The sequence below is a fragment of the Poecilia mexicana genome, unplaced genomic scaffold, assembly GCF_051168715.1.
Source record: "Poecilia mexicana isolate PSO_F unplaced genomic scaffold, ASM5116871v1 scaffold_14, whole genome shotgun sequence".
Classification (NCBI taxonomy): domain Eukaryota; kingdom Metazoa; phylum Chordata; class Actinopteri; order Cyprinodontiformes; family Poeciliidae; genus Poecilia; species Poecilia mexicana.
This window is the reverse complement of record NW_028263383.1, coordinates 18,022,219-18,039,192: the sequence shown is the minus strand read 5'-3', so window position 1 is coordinate 18,039,192 and position 16,974 is coordinate 18,022,219. Positions and strand designations below refer to the sequence as shown.

At 42.5% G+C, this 16,974-nt stretch overlaps 1 protein-coding gene across 1 annotated transcript; it reads left to right on the top strand.

The window, feature by feature from the left end:
- The first annotated feature begins 140 nt into the window (after positions 1-140).
- On the top strand, positions 141-15,882 carry prdm15 (PR domain containing 15). Its single transcript, XM_014967675.2, has 24 exons — positions 141-1,077; positions 1,656-1,695; positions 1,780-1,873; positions 3,179-3,332; positions 3,435-3,587; positions 3,662-3,764; positions 4,605-4,679; positions 4,867-5,040; positions 5,387-5,593; positions 5,710-5,804; positions 5,882-5,969; positions 6,073-6,240; positions 7,179-7,273; positions 7,393-7,524; positions 7,622-7,762; positions 7,934-8,097; positions 8,196-8,275; positions 8,808-8,927; positions 9,018-9,149; positions 9,237-9,320; positions 10,215-10,390; positions 14,267-14,347; positions 14,478-14,699; positions 14,919-15,882. Exons 2-24 carry the CDS (start codon positions 1,665-1,667, stop codon positions 15,450-15,452), a joined length of 3,303 nt encoding a protein of 1,100 aa, XP_014823161.2. The 5' UTR covers positions 141-1,077; positions 1,656-1,664; the 3' UTR covers positions 15,453-15,882.
- The last annotated feature ends 1,092 nt before the right edge of the window (positions 15,883-16,974 follow it).

The window sequence follows — 16,974 nt, the reverse complement described above, 5'->3', positions numbered from 1 at the left end:
CTGATTGAGTGATGTATATGTTTTCTGGGTGCTGTTTGAAACAGACGTTTGTATACAAGTAGTTATTACAGGAACCAGCGGCTGAAGTTCAGACATGCTTCGGCTTTATTTGTCTACTTTCGTTCCAGTTTAGACCACAGCTCTGAGTTGTTTTTGCTGATCATTTCTCAAAGTACAGTTTCTTGAAATACTCCTTAAACTTTTTATATGCTGTAATGAGTTATTTATGGATTCAAAATGTAAACAATAGGGTGTGCATTTGTATTCAGCTCAATATTTAGAGACATAATACTTTGACATCTCAAAGTTCTCTTTGGTCTCTACTAGATTTAAACAGACTCAAGTTGCTACGCGATTCTTTTTTTTAACTGCAAACCACTTTGGCGTCAAGCCTTTAGCGATTTGTACAGCGTTTTGCTAAAAGATTGCCCTTAATTTAGCTTCATTCATCTTCTTGACAAGCTTCACGTTTCCTACTGCCTCCATTCAGCATAATGCTGCCACCTCCAGGTTTCCCGGTGGTGTTTTCAGGGCGTTTATTCGGAATTTACACCCTACAGTTTTGGGTTTAACAGAAATTTACAAAAGGGTTTGATAGTCATGTCATACAATTTTCACATTTAAGTTTTCTTTCACTTCACAATTAAGAATTATATCTTTTCTTTGGCTAAAACAGACAACTTAAATATATTTACGTTTCTAATACGACAAAATGAAAAAGTTAAAGCAGTATGAATACATTTGCAAGACGGCGCATATTAGCTTTTAAAAAACTAATATACTTCGAAATTTATGTAAAAAAATATATATTCATCATGAAATCACGGTATTATGTAAAACAAACAACACATGTAGCAGTGTTTTCAAACTGTAATTTTAAAGTAAAACAACTCTTGAACAAAAATTGTGGTAATTAAGGTCTTTTCTTGTTTTCAGGTTTGAGTGATAACTACCGTTCTCAGCCTACAGCTCCCAAAATGCAATGGGCTCGGCTTCGCTTCCGGTCCTGCGCCGTTTCTGGAGCGGATTGGAACCCGGAGTCAGGACTCGCTAAATGAAGGCTGCTTTGCAGAAAAGGTAACGTGTTTCCTCACTAATTTACTCGCGTTTCCATCAAAATGGCGACGCAGTCTGCCAGCACAGGTGCAGCCGGTGTGTCCGGGTCGCTCGGGGCTTCTCTGCGCCGCTCCCACGGCTCTCACCCCGGCGCTGAACAGCACCGACTCCGGTTTGGGGGTTTGCGTCTCCGATCCAGCCGCCATGCCGACTGTTCTTTGTTACATTGTAGAGAAGAGAAGCCGCTCAGATCGGAGTTAAAACCCGGCTAGAGTTTGGGAACCACTCAAATCCTGGATCCCAACTCTTACGGATTCCTTAGATAGAAAAAAATAAAGAAACAAATGCACCCTCCGAGTGACTCACAAACATTAAAATAAAAAGCGCAGTTAGTTAGTGCTTTCAAACACATTGTTATCTGTCAGAGGGGCTGGTGTGTTCAGGTACAGCCGAACAGTACCATCAAATACTGATGCAGGTTCGGCTCTTTTAAACACTCACTCCTACAAGTAGTTGGGTTCGCATGACCTGAATGTTGTCGGCTTCCTCCTTGTTTCATGGCCAAACACAGGATAAAAATCCGTGTCCTCTCTGTGCAGGTTGGCATAATGGCTGAGCAGACCCCAGATGAGTTCATCTGTGAGTATGAATCCACCCGTCACTGTGTTCTGACTCTGACAGCGTGGGAGCAGGCTGTGTTGACAGATGTGATCCCTCCCACAGGGTGCGAGGATTGTGGTCAGTACCATGACTCGGAGTGTCCGGAACTGGGACCCCTGGTTACCGTGCAGGACTCCTTCGTCCTCAGTCGAGCTCGGTGAGTTGGCATCTTGGGAACACCGTCCAAGCTGGACTTGGATGGTTGGTTAGAGTCTCTCTCATAAAAGCAACAGTTATCCCTAATGCTACTGAGATAATAGTTATTAAAGTTATAACTTTAGAAGCACAGATTTCTTTCTTCTTTTTTTTCGGTTTTTTGTGGCAATGCTTCAGATCAAACACATTTTTATATAAAAATAGGACTGGGCGATATGGCGGAGAAAAATATCAGGATATTTATGTTTCATATCAGTCGATATCGATAATGATTTGTTGTAAATATCTTAATGCTGCCTCTTTTATCCACAATTTAATTTCGAGCTGTTGTTCTGATTCCCTCCCTTCACTCCACTCCATGATTTTTTTATAAGCAGTTATGAGGCATGGCGATGAAACCTGAAGCTGCTTACAAGTTACTCAGCAGGTTGTTGCTAGGTAACCAAAGGAGTAAGTTAGTTGAATTTTCACCAAACTTGCTTTCGCTGGCTGTGAGAAGAAGAGGCTAAAGTGTTTCCTCTGCCTACATTCCCCAGAATGCTGTGCGATTCTGGATCAGAGTTCAGTGAAATTATTGAATGTGCATTGTGCATTTTCTATTGGTATTGATGATGTGTCTATCGAGATATAGATTATTGATTCATTGCCCAGTCCTAATATAAAACAAATGTACCCTGAGTAAATACAAGAAGTTGTTTTCAAATTATTATTTTCTTTATCAAGATACAAAAAAAATCTAGTCACCCCCAAAACCTAATAACAGGTCGATGCCGCAACATCTATCATCAAGTGATTTTAATAAAAGGCATGAAGGTTTTGCATGACTGTGGAGGAATTTTGTCCTGCAGTTGTTTGCATTGGAAATAAGGGCGGGGTAATATGGACTTAAAATTTTATTGTGTTATTTGGTGGTACAGTTGTCATAAAATAAAAATTATGTTGAAACTTCATGGTAAAAATGACTTCTCCGGGACACAGCTGCACATAGTAACTGCATAATATTTTCAAAATGACACTCAAATCCTGGATGCATTTTTTTTCTTAGTCTCTTAAAATGAACTCTGACCTCAACTTGTTTCCTGCTTGTTTCTTAAAACTATAAAATGTAAAAAAAATATTGGACTCCAAACTCCAGTCTAAAATTGCAAACCAACAAAATAAATGCAAATTCAACCCCATTACATCCCCTGTTTAGCTATTGCTAACAATACCCACTAATGCAGGTATTGTTGGTGTGCAGCTCCTGAGATCCTGGTGGATTTTGCTCATTTTTGTAAACAAACTCCCGCTCTCTGTCCTGCGTCAGATCATCTCTCCCCAACAGCTTGGAGATCAGAGAGGTGGGTCACAGAGAGGAGGGGGTGTTCGTCCTGCGTCGACTGGTCAAGCGGACCCGCTTTGGACCCTTTGAAGCGAAGAGAGTGCCCATTCTGGAGAACGAAGGAGTATTCCCTCTTAAGGTGCCACCAGATAAACCCTCATGACCTGGAACACGGTTCAAGCCCTGCTTTGTGCTGGATAGATTTCGTCCTTGCGTTTATGCTTCGTCGTCTGTTGGGCAGATCTTCCAGAAGGACGGCGCCGTGGTGTGCTTCGACTGCAGCAGCGAGGACGACTGCAACTGGATGATGCTGGTGCGACCTGCCGCCGACCACAAGCACCAGAACCTGACCGCTTACCAGCAGGACGACGATGTTTACTTCAACACCTCTCAGGTACCCAGCCCGGCCGTGCCCTCACCCTATCCGAGGGTTGCGCTCTTCCTACATGTGCTTCTGCTGTTTACCAGGACGTGCTCCCAGGAACGGAGCTGAGAGTCTGGTATGGCGCCTTCTACGCCAAGAAGATGGAGAAACCGATGCTGAAGCTGCCACCACCGCTGCCTCCGCCAGGTAGCCGGAAACCACCAACCTCAGTGTGTTTTAGATGGATTTCATGAGACAGATTAAAAGAAAGTAGCACGTGACTTATTATCGGCATCTGTGAAGAACAACTTTCAAATCTTACAACAGATTCTCGGTTGCATTTCGGTCTGGTCTTTGACTGGGCCACTCTAACTCATGATTCTCGAGTTGCAATACAAGCTCCATCCATCTTCTAACCTGCTCCTATCAAATACCACCACCAGAGGGCAGAATACAAGGCTTGTCATGATAAATTTTGCTGGACAATAAATTGTCCCAGAAGTTATTGCGATAAATAATAATATTGTTGTTTTGAGACCATTTTAAGATCTCAGGTGCAAGTACACCCTGTCAAAGATCAATAAACTTTAATTTCTAAGGGACATTTAACACTGGAACTGGAAGGCACTTTAAATACCAAAATAAAACAACCTAAACAACAAATATGATGGACACCAAAGTCTCTTTAAACAAAACTTTCCTTCAAAAAAACAGACCAACGCACCAGATTGAAGAATTTTGTATTTTGGTAGAAAGAGAGCGAGATAGTCATCAGAAAAACAATCATGCAAACGGAAAATATTGACTTCATTTAAATTTTTCCATTTCCAATACAAACACTTTCCATATTTTTTAGAATTTTAGTGACAAAAAAAACTGAAACAACCTCGCTCTACTTTTGTCGTTCTGCCTCATGAATCAGCCTCAGTTTTCCTAACTTTGGGAAATCGGCAGTCACAATTACTGTCCATCACAAAGAAGTTACAGCACAGATTCTGGTGAGCCAGTGTAGAAAGAATGTGCCTTCTGCTCTTTCTTCCTGAACAGATGTCGCGGTGTCCTCTGCTAAAATAAAGGTATCAGATGCCCACTTGCTTCACACGGCTGAAGACGACAATGCAGGTAAAACCGCTTGAGGCATCAATCACCTGAATTCTCACAAATCTGTAAATGGCGGCTTTAAATTTCAAGTTTGCAGTGTTTTCTCTTAGCTTTCCGCTTTCTGTCCTCAGTATTTGTTCTCAACAGGATTGGGATCCAGACATGTTTCCCTGCTCCAACCCATTCATTTCCCTTTCATTGACTCCAGGTATAACCCTGGATCTCAGCAGCGAGGTTGCCTCAGTGCAGTCCTTGGTTGCCCCTGGTGTTGAGGAAGGGAAACCCCACACGGCCCAGGTTTGCCGTAAAAGAGGGCAGGGCCGCGGGAGGAGAGCCAGGGGACGCAGGCCTGGAGCGGGCCCCTTCACAAGCAGGACCAAAGGTAAGAAAGAGAAGAGTCAGGCTTTTAGGGATTACACCAAACATCTGTTTTTTTGGATCGGTCTTAGACAAATGAGCAGATACTAGGATTTAGATTTCTTAACCCTTAAAATTTAATTGGTTTCAGATACACTAACTTGGATGGCAGAGATGGAGAAAATCAGTTCCTCACGTAAACGTCAGCTGATCTCAAACCTCCCAAAATTAACTAAATTGGTGCACGATAATAAATCGGTGCACCCCTGCAAAATATTGCAGCTGAATCTCTCTACCCCGAAAGCGGGTCCTGCTTACGTCGACTCATCAGTGTGTGTGTGTGTGCGTGTGTGTGTTCCTGATGTGTGCAGACGTAAAGTCCATGCTGGGAGGCCTGGAGCTGGTGGCCTCGGAGGCGGCTGCGGCGTCAGAGAGCAGCGGCCTGCTCACGTCCTGCGACGGCGCGATGGTCCAAAGGAGGCACAAAGCCAGAGAGCACAAGCGGGTTTATCGCTGCTCCCTCTGCAGTAAAATCTTCCAGAACAGCAGCAACCTGAACAGACACATCCGGTCTCACGGTAAGAGCCAGGTGTCGTCTTTTACCTCAGCGTGCGACAAAGCGAACGGGAGTGAATCGAGCAAAAGTGGCTGTGCAGTGTGTAACATCACAGGATCCCTCTGTGCCCCGTCTCAGGTGATAAGCTGTTCAAGTGTGACGAATGTGATAAGTTATTCAGCCGTAAGGAGAGTCTGAAGCAGCACATTTCCTACAAGCACAGCAAGAACATGGTGAGCGACACTCCAGACTGTCGCCTCCGGCATTTTACATTCTCCCACCGGTTTGACGTCTTTGTGTTTCTCTGCAGCCTGACCAAGATTACAAATACAAGTGCAACACATGCGAGAAATCGTTTCGCCTGGAAAACGCCTTGAAGTTCCACAACTGCCGCACAGGTGCCGTTTCTCTGCTCTTCTCCTAAGACGTTCCAAGCCGCCCGGATCTTTTTCTTTGTTCTTTCCCGTTTCATTTCGTCCCTTGTCTCTCATGTCCCCCCAGATGACAAGACGTTCCAGTGCGACATCTGCTCGCGGTTCTTCTCCACCAACAGCAACCTCTCCAAGCACAAGAAGAAGCACGGCGAGAAGCTCTACTCCTGCGAGATCTGCAACAAAATGTTCTACCGCAAAGACGTGATGCAGGAGCACCACAGGAGGCACAGCGTGGGTGAGTCGCTGCAGCCGCAGAGTGGGAAAACCTGGGAGAGCGGCTGCAAACGGGTTTAGTTTGCGGTGGAGGTTCATCCTCCTACAGGACAACGACCCTAAACCGGTCTCCTCAAGATGTTGGGATTTTTTTCTTGTGATTTGTTGCGGCCTACAATTACTCATTTTGTGGCACCTTTTTCAAAACTTTGCGGTCAGGGTTGCACTTTTTTTGTACGTTTTACTTTTGCAATAACATGAAGAAGAAAAAATATTTTTTTCATACTAATCATCCTAAAAAACTTTTTTTTTTACATAGTTGATGTGTCCAAATAATTTTTTCAAGCATCTTCTTAAAGTAGCAATCTTAATACTGAAAAAAAAAATCAACTTCTTGAGGAGTTGTCAAGATGTAACTCGCGTTAACATGAACTGTTTACATAGTTGAAGCAAATCCTACAGAACATCTCAAAATGTTTTTGCCACAAAAAAAAACGCAAATGTTACCGTTTCATCTTGCAGGTTCGATGTTCAAGAGATGTTGGGCAACAGGAAGTTAAACTAGAAGGGGAATTAGAAAGGATTGGTCAAAATTCAGACAAGTTGCCCTGATTAGTCTGAAAAGAAAGAAATCCGGTAAACCTTATGTGGTTGGTTCAGGCTTCTGGAAGAGTTGCGATTACTGGTGAAAATTGCAGGGAAATTTGCGAACAGTGAGTAAAATTACGCTACAGACACAAAGTCACAACATGATGGAGGGACTGTTAAACATACAAACGAAAAGACACGATTAAAAACCTTGATCCTGTTCTCGACTTAAATGCTCTGAATCCATCCTGACTTAGCTTGAGCTACGATGAGGGTGGCTCAGCTCTGCATGTCCAGAGCATGAATGTCATGCTCTGGACATGCAGAGCTGAGCCACCCTCATCGTCTTCAACGTGTCGTACTTGTAAACAGGCGCAAAACAGATGAAGAAAGAAGAGCTGGAGGCGAACGGAGAGGAAGGGACCAAGTACAGGAAGGAACCGTCTCCCTGCCCCATCTGTGGGAAGGTGAGGCTTTGTCTCTGCCGGCAGCCCGTCTCACACCTGGTTGGAAGTAGACGTGCAGTAGAAACGCTCTCAGATGCCGTATTCGTCGCACACATACTGAAGCGTGCCTGTGCACGCAGGTGTTTTCTTGCAGGAGCAATATGAACAAACACCTGTTGACTCATGGAGACAAGAAATACACCTGCGAGATCTGCGGCCGGAAGTTCTTCCGCGTGGACGTCCTGCGGGACCACATCCACGTGCATTTCAAGGTGACCCTGAGGCCTGATCCGATCTGCATCTTCAACATCAGGAAAGACGTCCGTGAAAGAAAATGATGATGATTTAATGGAGTTGCTTTGGTTCCAGGACATTGCTTTAATGGACGAGCAAGAGAGAGAGGACTTCATCAAGAAGATCGGCATCTCGCCAGATGACAGCGATGAAACGGATGAAGAAGATGAGGATGATGATCCCGATCACCACAAATACAACTGCAAGAAATGTCAAGTAAGCTTAATTTTTGATGAAAAAATAAAAAATAGCGGGTGAGAAACAGTTCCATGAGGGGAAATGCATGTAGCCCTTTAGCTAGCTGTCAGACTCTAATACAAACTGGACAGCAGGCCGTTTTCCAGGGATCAGTACGGTGACCCAAGTCATCTGCTTCCGTGTGCCTAGTTGTCGTTTGCAAAGGGCAGAGACTACCTGAAGCACATCATGGAGCAGCACAAGGAGAAAGGCCACAGCTGTGCGATCTGCAACCGTCACTTTGCTCTGAAGGCCACGTACAACGCTCACCTGGTCATCCACAGAGAGCAGCTGCCCGACCCTGCAGTACAGAAGTAAGCCAGCAGGGAGCGCCACTGCTATCTAGTGCTACTTCCAACTACACAAAGTCGTGTGAAAGATGAGTTAATGTCCAGCTGGCTCTGTCCTCCAGGTACATCCATCCGTGTGAAATGTGCGGTCGAATCTTCAACAGCATCGGCAACCTGGAAAGACACAAGATTATCCACACTGGTGAGCAGCGCACTGGAAACTCTGTGGGATTTTAAAATGGAATAACTTTACTGTAAAGTCGCTTTTATGTTGGACTCTGTGCCTGTTACTCCTATGTGCTAACAGCCTGCTTTGCTCGGTTATCGCTAGTTCTCTAAGGCAGTCAGGAATTGATTTAGTTGTTTTTTGGTTGTAAGAAGAAAATTGCTAACTGAGTCCGTTTTCCTTTAGTTTTTACGGCTCCCCCTCTGAAGAGGGTTGTTTTTAGCTAATCACACTTTTGCGTGGTGTGTTCAATTACTGCAAAAAGATCAGATTTTTAGTTGAGGCAGTTGTGTCGGTGTTGCTGTCTGAATGGTCCCGATCCTTAAGATATTCTTTAATTGATATTTAGACTTTGACAAAACGCAGAAACAACATATTGGCTTAATTCTTTGTTTCATTAAAGATTTCCTTCTGGAAAGAATTGGGGGATTAAATAAAATTATTTTCTTCTGTTTATTTGAATGCTAAAACATATCTTTAAGGTGTTTGCTCCTATGTCATGATCCAGGGGTTAAGAGCCACTGCTGTGAGAAATGTGGCAAATCATTCGCGAGGAAGGACATGCTGAAGGAGCACCTCAGGGTTCACGATGACAACCGGGACTATCTGTGTGCAGAGTGTGGGAAAGGTTTGCATCACACCCCTCATTTTTTTACTAAGTTGAAGCTTGGATCTCTCTCAGATTATAATCATATATTGGCAATGTCTCCCTTTACAGGCATGAAAACCAAGCATGCTCTGAGGCACCACATGAAGCTTCACAAAGGCATCAAAGAGTATGAGTGTAAAGAATGCAACCGCAAGTTTGCCCAAAAAGTCAACATGCTGAAGCACTTCAAGAGGCACACAGGTGGTTTGGGATGTTTCGGTGAACTTTTCCATGTAGCTAAGACATTCGTACTATTGTTGATTTATCTCCATGCCAACTTGGTTGCAGGTGTTAAGGACTTTATGTGTGAACTGTGTGGGAAGACGTTCAGCGAGAGGACAACCCTTGAGACGCACAAGCTAATCCACACAGGTCGGTCTCTCATGAGACTGGAGTTTGTTTCGCATTGAAGGTGTTTTCACTCCTGATAGTCTGGTAGACTTGGTTCTGATGGGGAGCAAAATTGCAACATTTGTTACGTTTTCAGCAGCTGTGGTTCATTTTCGCACTGTACCATGTTAAAAGAGCCAAACCCTTCAAGAAACCTGTTCCCCTCTTCGCCTGTGGTGGCGCTGCACGAAGAACCACTGAAGGAATCAGGACAAAAACCTCTGAAGAAGACACTGAGCGCAATTTCCTTCTTCAGATTTTAGCATTTGTAGGATTTCTATTTTGTCTTTGGCAACACATTGCTATCCATTTCTTTCACTTGCACTAGAGACACATTTGTTTTGGTTCTTTTGACCCACAATACCCTGTGCTATAATCCACTTCCTGCTTTGGGAGCAGTCTCCAGAACGCTTGGCGTTCTCATATGCAGAGTTCATTTTAATCAAACCAAGGTCTGGGTTTGTAGAGCAGCAAGAGTTCGCTTTTTTGGTCCCCATCAGAGTTTGATTCCGGATTCACACCTCCCCAAATGAAGCAGATTTTCTAACCAAACAAACTAGAGTTTGATTAAAGTGGACTAAATGGGTGAATGCACCCTGAAAGCCCCAAACATTTGAAAAGAAAGCAGTTATTTTCTGGTAAAAACTTTAAAAAAAGAAAATTAACAATATCTGTACAACAAAAACAAGAAAGGTGAAGAGCTTTTATTACTGTGTGTTATTTTGAGACTTTCTTCATTGTTATAAAATGAAATATTGATTGATGCATCTTTAAAATGTACCATTAATTAAAATAGTTTAGTATTGTACACTTTATGTAGCCAGCATTTTACAGAGTGTTCAACAGTCCTGAACTGACCACTCATTGTTGCTGCAGTGGGTAAGACGTGGAAGTGTGAACATTGCGACAAGAAGTACCTGACGGAGTACATGCTGCAGAAGCACATCCACCTGACCCATGAAAAGGTGGAAGCCCAGTCATGTCACCTGTGCGGGACTAAGGTGTCGACCCGTGCCTCCATGAACCGCCATCTGCGCCGCAAACACCCCGAGGTAAGCCCGGACGAGCCCCCAGGTGGGATGATTATACGACCAGAAGTGGTTAGCAACTACTTAGATTTACTGGAGTAGCTTTTTTTGGACCATACTTTTACACCATACTTTTATTTATTTATATATATATATATATATATATATATATATATATATATATATATATATATATATATATATATATATATATATATACATAGACATAGAGCACAGCTACAAGTACCTGGGAATACCACAAGCAAATGGCAACCTCGATGAGGTCACAAGGAAAGGAGCCACAGCCAAATACCTCCAACGAATAAAGCAAGTCCTGAGAAGCCAGCTCAATGGCAAGAACAAGATCCGTGCAATAAACAGCTATGCCTTACCAGTAATCAGATACCCTGCCGGAATAATTAGCTGGCCAATGGAAGAGATAAAGGCCACGGACGTTAAGACTCGGAAGCTACTAACCATGCATGGAGGGTTCCACCCCAAATCCAGCACCCTGAGACTGTACACAAGCCGTAAGGAAGGAGGCAGAGGACTAGTGAGTGTGAGAGCCACTGTCCAGGATGAAACATCCAAGATCCATAAATACATCAAGGACAAAGCCTCAATGGACGATGTGCTCAGCGAATGTCTCAGACAATGGGGAACAGAGGACGAGGTGCTGGAGGAACCATCATGGGAAGACAAGCCCCTACATGGGATGTACCACCGACAAATAACTGAAGTGGCTGATATCAGGAAATCCTACCAATGGCTGGAGAAAGCTGGACTCAAGGACAGCACAGAGGCCCTCATCCTGGCCGCCCAGGAACAGGCCCTAAACACCAGAGCAATAGAGGCTCAGATCTACCACACCAGGCAAGACCCAAGGTGTAGGTTGTGCAAGGAGGCCTCTGAGACAGTCCAGCACATAACAGCAGGGTGCAAGATGCTGGCAGGGAAAGCGTACATGGAACGACATAACCAAGTGGCGGGCATAGTGTACAGCAGGGGTGTCAAAGTCAAATGGATGGAGGGCCAAATAAAAAATTTAGCTACAAGCCGAGGGCCGGACTGATCGAATGTTCATTGAAATTTTTTTAAATGACGCATATAGTCTAGTGAACCTAATTGAACCTACTGAAAACCTAACAAATATATTCCAATATGATCAGATAAATAAAGCAATATTTTCTTATGGCTCTGTCAGTAATCTTTAATTTTCAACAGACACAACTGAAATATTTTTAAAATATAATTGGATTGAAATACAATAAAATAAAGTGCAAAAATCTATTAATCCACATATGTCAGAGTCAAGGCATTTAGATGTGTCGCCGGCGACACATCTAAATTTGCAGTACCGTAATTCCGCCACACGTAGCGCTAAGTGGAAAAATTCCAACGGTTTCTGAAAGGGGAGACGTTGCACTTTCCAGCAAGTATCGGGTTAATACGGTAACTTCGCAGCTGCAGCTGCAGAGAGTGTAATTAATCCGGGGGGCACTCGTTTAATAGACGGTATATTTCGGCAATAACTTGGTGGATATTGAAAGTTCCGGTTGTTATGGATACATGGGTAAGTACATCATCTCACAGAACATTTAAAGAACTACTTACAGTTCAAATAAGGAAGATATTTTTTTTCAGACGGGGTGCCGGCTTGCTGCGGTCTGCGGGCCGGTTCTAATAATAAATCAAGATCATCCCAGGGGCCGTAAAAAACCTTCTCGCGGGCCGGATGTGGCCCGCGGGCCTTGACTCTGACATATGTGGTGTACAGGAACATCTGTGCAGAATATGGACTGGAAGCCCCGAGATCAAAGTGGGGAACACCCCCAAAGGTGGTGGAGAATGACCGAGCTAAGATCCTGTGGGACTTCCAGATCCAGACAGACAAGATGGTAATGGCGAACCAACCGGACATTGTGGTGGTGGATAAAGAACAGAGGAAAGCCGTTGTGGTGGATGTAGCAATACCAAGCGACCACAACATCAGGAAAAAGGAGCATGAGAAACTGGAGAAATACCAGAGCCTCAGAGAGGAACTGGAGAAGGCCTGGAAGGTGAAGACCACAGTGGTGCCTGTGGTCATCGGGGCCCTCGGGGCAGTCACCCCCAAACTGGAGCAGTGGCTCAAACAGATCCCAGGAACAACATCAGACATCTCAGTCCAGAAATGTGCAGTTCTAGGCACAGCCAAGATACTGCGCAGAACCCTCAAGCTCCCAGGCCTCTGGTAGAGGACCCGAGCTCAGAGGATGAAAGAGACCACCCGCGAAGGGTGAGAAGGGAATTTTTATATATATATATATATATATATATATATATATATATATATATATATATATATATATATATATATATATATATACACACTGCTCAAAAAAATAAAGGGAACACTCAAATAACACATCCTAGATCTGAATGAATGAAATATTCTCATTGAATACTTTGTTCTGTACAAAGTTGAATGTGCTGACAAGAAAATCACACAAAAATCATCAATGGAAATCAAATTTATTAACCAATGGAGGCCTGGATTTGGAGCCACACACAAAATTAAAGTGAAATGTTCCCTTTATTTTTTTGAGCAGTGTGTGTGTGTGTGTGTATATATATATATATATATATATATATATATATATATATATATATATATATATATATATATATATATATATATATATATATATATATATGAGTGAGAGTGAGAGAGAGAGAGAGACATCAACTAACTTTACTGAGTGAAGAAAAGTTTGTTTTTGCCAAAGATGCACAAGAAGCATACCTATAATTTGCTAAAGTGAGAGTTTTTGTTTGTACACAAGCTTCATCATTTTTATTTTAATGCTGTTTTCTATCTGCTGAGCCTGTTTTTCCAAAAGACAGAGTAAATACAGTGTTACAGTATTACTATTGATACCTTACCCTGGTCTAACTCGGAAACATAACTTTAAGGATTGGTTTCATTTTTTTTACTCAGCTAATTCTACTCTACTAGTCGTATTTATTTTTTATTTTAGTATTTAGAATCGGCAAATAACTAAATAATTTTATCAGTCTGATTACATAATTTGTAATAATTAAATCTAGGGCTGTAGCTAACGGGTATATCTGTAAGCGATTATTCTATAAGGTATCCTGGCAACCGACACAGTCTGGAGGGTTTTCATGTAAACACATAAGCCTTTTTTAACACAATTTTAAAATTATATTAAAATAAACAAATAATGAAATGTATTATTTAAATAAGAAAATTAAGATTTTATTGCCTAAAATGCAATAAAAGCATTCCATCAGTGTATGTTTGATCATTTGAAGCAAAGGATGCATGTGCAGCTAAAACAATACTTCTGATATTAACATGTGAAAAGCTCAGCCCTTTCTGAGATGTTGATTATTTTTTGCATTAACTGATTAATAACTGGGTAGTTATTAGTATTAGACTTTTTAGTTTTTACAGAATCTGAACCACAGATCTACAGACAAAGAAGGTTTTATCTTAAATGCAAAATGTATATATGTTTCTGCAGTTGTAGCTTAATTACTGCTGTAGGGGTGTTGTTCCTTCAGAAAACTGCCTTTTTTTTCTTAGTTTGTATACTCCAGTTAACGATTAATCGATTACTAACTTAGCTGATGATTATTTCAATAATCGTGATTAGTCTGATTAATCGTTTCAGCCCTAATTAAATCATGTTATGATCTCAAACCAAGGACTTTTGTTTTGTAGTATTTTTTTACCAAATATTTTCTCACTTTTACTTTAGTAGTTTTTTTAGTTACTATTTTGTGGTTTTATTTGAGTAAAATTAAAGTAGTGCTAGTCTTACTCATGTAATGTTTTTATTCCGCCTCACACCCAGACTCCCTGATGTAATCATTCCTTTTTGTTGCCTGCAGGTGGCGCCAATGAGACTTGATGAGTTTGATGATTTTCAAGAAAACTCAACAGTTACTAATTCATCCATCAGTATTGTGCAGGTTTGTTTACCCTTGAGGATTGCATGGAGATATTATGTCTCAGAACATAGAAGGACTCTGGTTGGAGACAGAAAAACAAATCTGACTTGGTCTGTGCTGCTGTGCTTTTCTGAACGGTCTGGTCTGACAGCCCACCCTGTCTTTGGAGAAAGACGGCATGTCCCATGAGAAGCCTGTCCGACCTAACCGGCACCCCAAGAAGAAGCAGAGAGTCCTAGTGGAACCGGAGCTCTCCGAGTCTGACGACTACGGCGATTTCACTGAGCCGAGGCATGCGCCCATGCCCGAATTCAACACCGTCATTGTTGGCGAGGAGACGGAGACGAGCTCTGCTGTGCAGAGCATCCAGCAGGTAGATGCCAAGTTTTCTCAAGAGACACCGCTTTAAGAGGTTGTCACTTTTAGAAGAAGGGAGGAGACGATTGGTTTTCCTTAAGAAGAAATGGATGCAACAATATTGTAGCTAGATTGTTGGTTGAATATTTGTCAGAAGGAAAACTGGAGTAATGTTCCTCTCTGTGATGTCATCAGTAAATTAGCTTGTCAATAAATCTGACATCTGGCGTTCCAGGTTGTGGTCCTGACTGATCCCAACGCTCCATCAGCCCCCTCCCCTAGCAGCTCAGTTGGACTGACCAACATCACCGTCACACCAATCACCAGCCACTCCCAAACCCAGTTCACCAGCCTGCAGCCGGTAGCCGTGGGCCACCTGACCGCCACCGATCGGCCCCTCACGTTAGACAACTCCATCCTCACCGTCACCTTCGACACCGTCAGCGGCTCCGCCATGCTCCACAACAGACCGTCTGAACTTGTCCCGGAGACGGTGGGTCCTACAAACGGTGCAGCACCCCAGTCCGTGGCCCACTTCATCAACCTCACCACTCTGGTCAACCCGATTAGCCACCAGCTGGAAGCGCCAACTCTGTCTTGGAGGCCTGTTCCAGCTGCCGAGGGCAGCCAGGTCACCCACATGGACGGGAGTCATGGAGAACCTCAGGAGACCCAGAGTCGAGGTCCAGATCCAGCCCAGAGCAACCCGACAGCCACCCAACAACAGCAGCAGCAGAGCAACTCCGCCCAGCAGATGTTCGGCTATTGAGTACTTACTGGAGGTGCAGGTCACCTCACTTAGACATTGTTACATAGCATTTCTTTTTTTTTTTTTTTATCAGACTGCTTTCCCTCAGATGCCTCTGAAACTAGATGAAGTGTACAGACTTGTTTTCCTCTTTTTTATTTTGACAGAATTAAGTGGCTGCTATTGATGAAATAAAGCATGAAAGAAATGGTATGTTGACCCAAAACCCAGTGACATACCACCTGTAGTCAAAACCAAAGCAATATTTCTCAGACATCCACTTGCCTTTTCCAGCCTTTCAAAGCATGCCTCTTATTCAGATGAATCTGCATTGTAAAAGGGACTTTTCAAAGGGAGAACTTTATGTTAAAGTTCGCTGATGAAATATTTTTTTGATTCATGTAAACTGTAGTTTTTGTTTATATGTAAAAAAAAGATTTTTTTTTCAGTTTTTCTGCGTGTTTGTGTGTGTTTTCCACCACAGAATTCAATACAACTGCATTACAACTTTGCAGTTAATACTTGACTTTGCAAATTCATAAAGTACAAATTCAAAAGCAACCCACCAGTTATTGGTATGTACTATAAGATAAAAGTGAAAGTGTGGGCATAGGCACACATGAACTGTAATTTAAAAAGAAAATAGGTCAATACAAAGGTTACAATGATGATTTTGTTAGCATGACCCTTTCAAATACTGACATTCCTCTTGATCTTCAGCTTTTTATTGAACATCTTAGATATTCTACCTTTAAGGAACTGGTATTTGGAACAGTTAATTGTTTAAAGCTTGGTGTTTTCTTTTCACTAAGAGAAAATAAATTTGACTTTAATTTCCCCAGCAGACAACTCATTTTCCCACCAGGTATCTGGACATTTTATCCAGGTCTGAATGTTTTTATTGAAGATTTCCATCTTAACACTATACTTGTTATACCCCACTAGGTTTTCCCCTAAAACACGATGCTTTAGAACTATATTCCTTGAATATTTTTTAAAATATATTTTTCCTGTTACAACTGTTGTTGAAGAACGAAGACGAATTGACGTGTTTCTTCAGAAAAAGGTAAGCTTTTTAAATGTTAGCCTAAGCTAACATGCAAAAGCTCATTTTATACTTGACCGCTAGATGGCGACAAAGCCTAGCATGAAATTACACAAGTGCTGGAACATTCCAAACCGTTAACACTATTTACGTGTTAACGGTAATTAACCGTTAACACGGTAACATAAACCGGTTAAAGAAACCGGTTTATGTTAAATACCAACAAAAGCTCTTTTTTATTGTAGTTCAAGGGGTGGGAAGCTGTCGGCCAAGAATACGTTTGCATTTTGTAGACTGGCTTGATCAACAGTTTTGACTTTCACCTTTGAACTGCCTCCTGCTGCTGGTAATGGCCTCCAGGGCTATAGCCTCCGGGGAGTGAACACTGCTCACCTCACCAGCAGCATGAAGCTCTGACAGAGTAATTTGCCCCCACAGCCTTACTGATGACATGTTTATTCCTTTGATCTGGTCCTTCCAGTTTTTTCATTTTTCGAG

Bases quoted from the DNA above. Each gene is read 5' to 3' on its own strand.
- prdm15 (XM_014967675.2), top strand. From the start codon at position 1,665: ATGGCTGAGCAGACCCCAGATGAGTTCATCT. The intron at 7,763-7,933 runs GTAAGCTTAATT...CCGTGTGCCTAG, and splicing joins ACAACTGCAAGAAATGTCAA to TTGTCGTTTGCAAAGGGCAG. The intron at 14,348-14,477 runs GTTTGTTTACCC...CTGGTCTGACAG, and splicing joins CATCCATCAGTATTGTGCAG to CCCACCCTGTCTTTGGAGAA.